At 30.3% G+C, this 7,153-nt stretch overlaps 1 protein-coding gene across 1 annotated transcript; it reads right to left on the reverse strand.

Annotated features, from left to right (window-relative positions):
• Positions 1-3,785: 3,785 nt before the first annotated feature.
• On the reverse strand, positions 3,786-5,494 carry LOC143538916 (WAT1-related protein At2g39510-like). Its single transcript, XM_077032360.1, has 7 exons — positions 5,263-5,494; positions 5,121-5,180; positions 4,926-5,042; positions 4,514-4,877; positions 4,306-4,467; positions 4,059-4,210; positions 3,786-3,957 (listed from the first exon to the last, which is right to left on the reverse strand). The coding sequence occupies exons 1-7, from the start codon at positions 5,439-5,441 to the stop codon at positions 3,786-3,788; spliced, it is 1,206 nt and encodes a 401-aa protein (XP_076888475.1). The 5' UTR covers positions 5,442-5,494.
• Positions 5,495-7,153: the final 1,659 nt, after the last annotated feature.

The raw sequence follows: 7,153 nt of genomic DNA on the forward strand, positions 1-7,153 counted from the left end.
TTGTAGATTGAATATATGAAGTGAAGTAAAACTAAGTATTTGATAAGAAAATGTATGATACCCCCAAAAGTAAAAGCTTAAAAAGGGTGTGAGAAACTCACCTTGAATTGGAAAGCTAAACTTGAAATGACAACAAAAAACGCGTTAAAGATTAAAACAATTGAATCCTTACAAACTATAATTAAAAAGATATAACAATTAAAGACTAACTATCAGTATTATAAAATTTAGAATCATTTAGTTTTAGGGATTATGCATTATTTTATTATATCTTTTATTTTTATTATTCTCAAGCATTTTGATATTATAGTATTCTTTTAAGCTTTAACATGATTTTAATGAATTATTATTTTAATATTGTTTAGTTAACATGAGAATTATGATATTTGTTGAACACAAATTTTAACCGTAAAATCTTATTTTAGTGTATTATAAAGTTAATGAAAAGTTAAGTAATTCTATCATATTAATCGGGTTTTCAAGAAACTTTAACGGAAACAAAAGTTGGTCTTTAGTTGGGAAAAGATAAACATAATTTATAACTAATTTTATTTAACTTAAATTAATTTTATAATGATTTTTAAAATATTTATTTAATTCATATAATAAATAAAAGAAAAGGTTTTCTAAAAATGAAAACTAAAAATGGCCTGACCAGGGTCCTTTTACCCACACTAACATGAACTAACCACTAGCCCATATTGTTTGTTTGTCTAAAGTTCAAATATATATATATATATATATATATATATATATATATATATATATATATATATATATATATAAACTAACATAAAAGTTCATCATCTTCATCAAAACCCTAGGTTTTTAAATCCGTTAAATGGTTCTATGTTTGATCAAATTAGGATAGGGGTTTTAATTAGCGGCTTAAAATGATTAAAAACATCAATTAATTTTCTGGAAGTGTGCCGGAATGATGGTGAACGGAAGGTTAGCCGAAATTGGATCTTGAACGGTCAAAACGTGAGTATAGAGAGTATATTTGATTTATTTGTTGTTATGGACGAGTTTGTATGATGATAAGAAGCCTATTTATAAAATCAAATGGGCGTATTGTGTTTAATGTTCGTTATTGTATTTTTTATACAACATCTGGCGGTTACCGGGATTGATTTACGCGCATTTGTTGTTGATTAGGCATTATTGTTGTTGATTATGTGTTTGTCATTACGTTATAACAAGTTTACGAGTTTTAATCGGGTAAAAACATGCGTTTAATGAGTTTAAACGTGTTGCCGGAGAAGGGGCTGGGATTTTATTTTAATAATATATAATTTTAATAAATTTCACAAATGGTCCTTGAACTATCAAAATGTTTTATATTCATAATATAAATTATATTTACAAATGACACCTTGCACTTTGAAATGTTTTATAACCTTAATAAAAGTTAATAAACTTGTATATTTTATCATATTATACCCGGCTAGTTCGCAATTTGTTTAAATAAGGATTTTTATTTATTTGGACAAAATGGACGAACGATAATAAACTTAAATCATCGTGAATAATGTATTATTGGTAAACAACAAATAAAAATATATTGATATGACAAAACGGGTCTGTTTAGCGAATAGAAATACATAAATACATGAAACGAAACTTGATGTATACATACACAAACATACACACACACACACACATTTTACATATATATGTTTATAAACACAATCGAAAATTTAAAAATGGGTCAGGTTTTTGGGTTTAAAAATTAACGAATGTTACATTCATCGCCCTCTTTCTAGGGCCACTTTAGTTTATTGTGATAATGTTATCGCCATTTATCTCTCCGTTAATCCCGTCATCAGAGAACCAAATATATCGAGCTTGACATTCATTTTGTTCGTGAGCATGTTTAGCGGGGTCAAGTTCGCAATCTTCACGTCCCTTCACCGTATCAAATTGCAGATATTTTTACTAAAGGTCTACTACGCGCCCCTTATTTGAAGATTTTCGCTCCAGTCTCAATATTCGCTCTCATCCGTTTCGATTGTGGGGTTGTAATAGACTTATATTGAGCTAATATTATTTCCATGTATTTAACGTTTATTGTAATTATCTTCCTAAAATTAAGGATTGTATTCATGTACATATTGAGGTATAATGAGAAAAAAGAAGGGAACAAGCGTATCATTATTGTTTCATACTCTAACAGTGAGAACTTCAAAAGTCAATTAAAGTAACATAAGAGCAACCACAACGGGCCTTGGAGTCCAAAGTCTGAATACACACGGCACTGGCAAACCGATGAGGTAAATATGTGGTATTGATATGGAGCTAAATCTGAAAATTGAGGTCTACAGATGCAACATTGAAACAAACCACATAATGGGGCCCTCCACCAAAACCCAAAATTGAAGACAATAAAAAAAAATAAATTGAGTAAATTAAACATGAAACTTCTATCTATGTTTTCAACGATCAGTTTGTGAATAATAATAATAATAATAGATTAAAAACCTCCCCAATGGTCACATTAAAAAAATTGATACAAAATTAAAATAAAAAATCCCTATAAATGTATACACTTACCAATTTCAAACTCACACCCACAATATTTTTCTTTAATAATAATAATAAAATCAAAAACACCCCAACGGTGACAAATATTAAAATGAATACATAATTAAAAAAGCCTTATAAATACATTTGAACATTTTTAACTGTTGTTTAGATAATGTTTGTTAAAAGAAGATTGTATTTAAACATACATGAAATATAAAAAATAAATATGTTATCATAAGTTGTTAAATGTAATTAATTGTAGAAGTATGTGATGATGTGGTAGTTTGTGGATGTTTGTTGTTGTGGGAGAAAGTGAAAGATTTTAATAAACGTTTAAAATCTGATGTGACGTTGATATAACGGTTTGTAGAAGTTTGTTGTTGTGGATGCTCTAAGTAGAGTTAGTATTCATGGTTAAGCAAAACTGAGTTTGATATGGAATAAAAGTATCAATGCCAAGTACTTGGGAGAAGTTACCACTGCTCGTAAGGTGTCGCAAATAAGTTGTAAGAGCGACTGATCACTAATGTAATACAAAATTATCTTTCGCTTAATATGTTGAATTTAACCGTTTGTGTTACTTATACATGCTTTAAGACTTTTTAGCGATTGTATTTCATTACCATTTTCATATTACCCATTTTATCATTGATAAATCAACAAAAACGTTAATCATTGGAGATCAGTTTATGTTCAATTCAAGTTCTTATTCTTTTGTGTAGAAAAAACATTGGAGAAAAAAGAAAAGAAGACATGACCATGGTCCATGGGTCCAATGACCCAACCCAGCCCATATGATATGACCCATTCCAGAAGAAAAGTCTCTATCTGACTGTTATCCATTTCTGCCCACTAACAGAAGCAATATCCAGTTGCCACGTGTTAAAGTTAATGCTTCCATCGATTAAAAGCAGTAAGCACGCAAATAAGATTTAATAACTCGTTTATCCATTTATAGTTCATCTTTGCGTGCGTCTTATATATTTATCTTTCTTATAGATGCTTACTTTTAAACCATTTATGCACAAGTGTATGCGTGTTTTTTTGTTTATCCATGTAGACAAGCATCATTTCCAAAAGGTACATATGTTGAGCCGTGTTAACAATATAGATGTTATAGTTGCACTAGATAATAAAAGTATTAATATTGATATATTATATATCCGATAGAAAAACTTATAGACGGAAGTGAAGCCGAGTATTACAAGTAATACATACTAATCTCACTTTAATTTCCAGTTTTCTCGCCGTTTATTTGTCTATGGCAACACGGTTGATGGCATTTCTATGGCAACACGGTCGTTTGCCACATGAATAGGTTGATCAACGGGTGGATTCTCATCATGGTTGGAATTCGACGGAACTTCATCCCTCGCCTTGCCCCATATAACTAAATATAGTCCAATAACGATCACAACTGCTCCAACAACCCTACATTAATAATATTCACATTATTAGTTGTTTACATATTTTCCCTTTCGGCATTTTACTATTGGCAACAGTTTATATAATATGATTATATATATATATACCTTCCTAGGTTTAGTTTTTCAGACAAAACAATGGATCCTAGGATTGCAACAATAATCATGCTTAGGGGACTAAATGCTGTCACGAAAACTGGCCCTTTCGCCTCCATTATAATTCCAGAAAGATAGTAACTCAACCCTGAACAGATTACTCCCTACAGTTAAACAAAATCAAAGATTATATAGAAGCTTATAGTTATAACCGAAGAAGGTGTCGCAAATAAGTAATATAAATTTCCTAATTTCTTACACCATAGATAATGGTAACAAGTTTGCTATCTAAGTGTAACCTCCAGACTCCAATATTGTTATGCTCAGCTATTAATGTCATTATACTCCCTTGCAATGTTCCAGCTGCACAAATTAGAGTTGTAAGAGAGAGCCCTGCCGGGTACGACCTCAACGTAATTGCCTATAAAAATGTCACTTTATTAGTAAGTTATTAATATTAATATTGATATTACTATTAGTAACAGTAATCTTGTGAACACTGTTTTTAAGGTTAGGAAACATAGTACCTGAAGAATGTAAAAGCAACTCCATGACAAACAACCGAAAATGATCATTATCGATCCCTTCATGATGTCTCCGTGGCTGACATGAGTTGTAGATTGTTGATGTTGGGAATCATTTGAACCCTTAGTCCATGGCAAACCAATAGTAGGCCCCGCAACTAGTGTCATTATCATTGCTCCTCCCACAGTTACTAATGTCCCAACTATCTTCCCAATGCTATGCAATTTCTTGATGTCAACCGTCTCCAGCCTAGCGAATGTTATCAAAATTTGATCATTTATTTTATTAGATTTAAATTTTTTTGTTGTATAATGAATAAGCTTTTCTATTTTTGGCACTAATTAATATAATTACCTGCATATACAAGCCATGAGAAACGTCATGGCAGGTATTATATTGGTCATGGCAGCTGCGAAAGTGACGGTTGTATATTTCATTCCAGCATAATATAAGTTTTGGTCAAGAACAGGCCTGTATAAATACATGTAAAATACTTTCAAAAATAATTTTAGAAAACAATATTATGGTCAAGAGGATGAGACAACGTACTCAAAAAAGCCTAGCAACATGATCTTGAAAAAGGTTAAAACTGTTAGTCTTGGCCTTGTCCTGTCATTACAACAATATCAATACATGTACATATAATATATCAATAGAGAGAGACCAAGATCAAGAGAGAGAATGTGGTGACCTTTCGAAGAAGAGAGCAAAAGGTGCGATAACAATAGTGGCAATGAGGTTTCGATAAGTGGCAAAAGTGTAGTGGTTCATGCCTTTGTTAAGAGCATCTTTAGCAATTATGGCTAAGCCTGCATTCCCACATTGTATAACTATGACACATAAATATGGCTTTAATTTTTCAAACATCATGTTTTGATGTTTATGAATGTATTTGTGTTTGTCAGTGTGTGCAGAATTGAATGTGCTACAAAGCTTTATATAGCGGGTGCGTGAGTTAGTCGTGTTTCTCTTACTCTCTGTCGATCTATCTCTCTCTCTAGTTTTTAATAAAATTTAAACAACAAAGGTAACAAAAAGACAAAAACAAGAAAAAAAGTTCATTCAAATAACTGAAAAAATAAAAAATAAGCAAATTTATTTTTTTTAAATGCTTTCTTTCAAAATAATAAAATGTTCTTGTTTATATATTTTTAAAACCATCATTTAATTATTTTACAACTGCAAATGAAAATAAAAAATAAATAAATGTAAAACTATTTTTAAATAAAATATTTTCAAAACCAAAGTTAAAAAACGATACAAACATCTTTAAAAAACGATACACTATAATTGATACGTTTCCTTTTATTTATAAAAACAAATTTGTTAATTAGTTGGTCTGAAGTATCTTTTATTTTTTCTTTTTAACTATTAAAACACTTTTTGTTTCTTTTTTCTTTTAAAACGTTTTAAAAGTTAGAGTTTCCACGTTATAAAAACCTCTATTGAAGTACATACATGTCAATATGTGTAGCCTATTCCAATTAATGTACGTTTAAGATTGTTTTCAACTATGGTCGTTGATCATATAAAGCTTCTCTTAGACCGGTTGGATAATTAAATTGCTATAAAATGAAAAACAACCAAGTTAACTGATAAAAGAAGATTCATTTGAGCTTAAACAGAGCTATCAGAAAAAAATAAATATAACAATAGAAAGATCTAGGCAAAATGAAAGTTCAGTAGGAACTTTAGTGATCAATGGAAACTCAGAGATTGGTGGAAACTAACATAAATTAGAATAAGTAAGCACTTATGGTTATTACTGATCAAGTTGCAACCAAAGGTTAAGTAAAGGTACGACTAATATGAAATAAAGACATCAGGGCCAAGTAGTTACCACTACTAGTAGCTAGGCGCGACTAATGGAACAAAAGATATATGTATTTTTTCGTTTATTTTATTCAAAACATTTTGAATTAGTTATACACAGTGAGAAGAAATTCTTAGTTAGATCGACGTTAATCAATGACGTTCCCTATTATTTTCGTACTAGTTGTGTCACATTGACGTTAATCAATGAGCGCATTAATCGTTGGAGGTCAATTTTTGTTCAATTAACGTTCCCCTACTATCATTACATCTTTTGTGTACATACTATTATACCATAACAGAGTTAGGGTAATAAGTTAATTTAAAAAAAAAATGATTCACATATTATTCTGCCAATAAGTTGAAGAAAATAAAACAATAGAAACAAGGACCATGGGTCCATGCTCAACCCAGCCCATATAACATGACCAATCCTAAAAGAAAAAGAGTCTATCTGACCGTTATCCATTTCTTCCCAATTTAATCGATTTCCCACATGTATCTGAATATCTGATATTGTTTTAATAACTCACTCACCCATTATATGAATCTTTTGCGTGCATGTAATAAATTACTTTCAAATATATAAATGACTACTTATTTTTGTTGTAGATGCATAACTTTACACCATTTATGTACAAGTGCCTAGTGTGTGATTGTGTATCCGTGTAGACAAGCACCATATCTAAAAGGTAGACATGTTGAGCCGTGTTAGCAATGTGGATGTGATACTTGCACTACATATTAACAGTTTTTTTTTTTTGCAATAT

Source organism: Bidens hawaiensis, unplaced genomic scaffold (assembly GCF_021521415.1).
Source record: "Bidens hawaiensis isolate Kalapana, Puna unplaced genomic scaffold, B.hawaiensis_p1.1 tig00011760_1, whole genome shotgun sequence".
Taxonomy (NCBI): domain Eukaryota; kingdom Viridiplantae; phylum Streptophyta; class Magnoliopsida; order Asterales; family Asteraceae; genus Bidens; species Bidens hawaiensis.

What these genes read in the sequence shown, in the direction of transcription:
- LOC143538916 (XM_077032360.1), bottom strand. Translation starts at nt 5,441, where the DNA reads ATGATGTTTGAAAAATTAAAGCCATATTTATGTGTCATAGTTATACAA. An exon ending in CTCATGGCTTGTATATGCAG is followed by an intron (nt 4,878 to 4,925) that starts GTAATTATATTA and finishes TATTCATTATAC; the next exon opens with AACAAAAAAATTTAAATCTA. An exon ending in GAAAAACTAAACCTAGGAAG is followed by an intron (nt 3,958 to 4,058) that starts GTATATATATAT and finishes TTATTAATGTAG; the next exon opens with GGTTGTTGGAGCAGTTGTGA.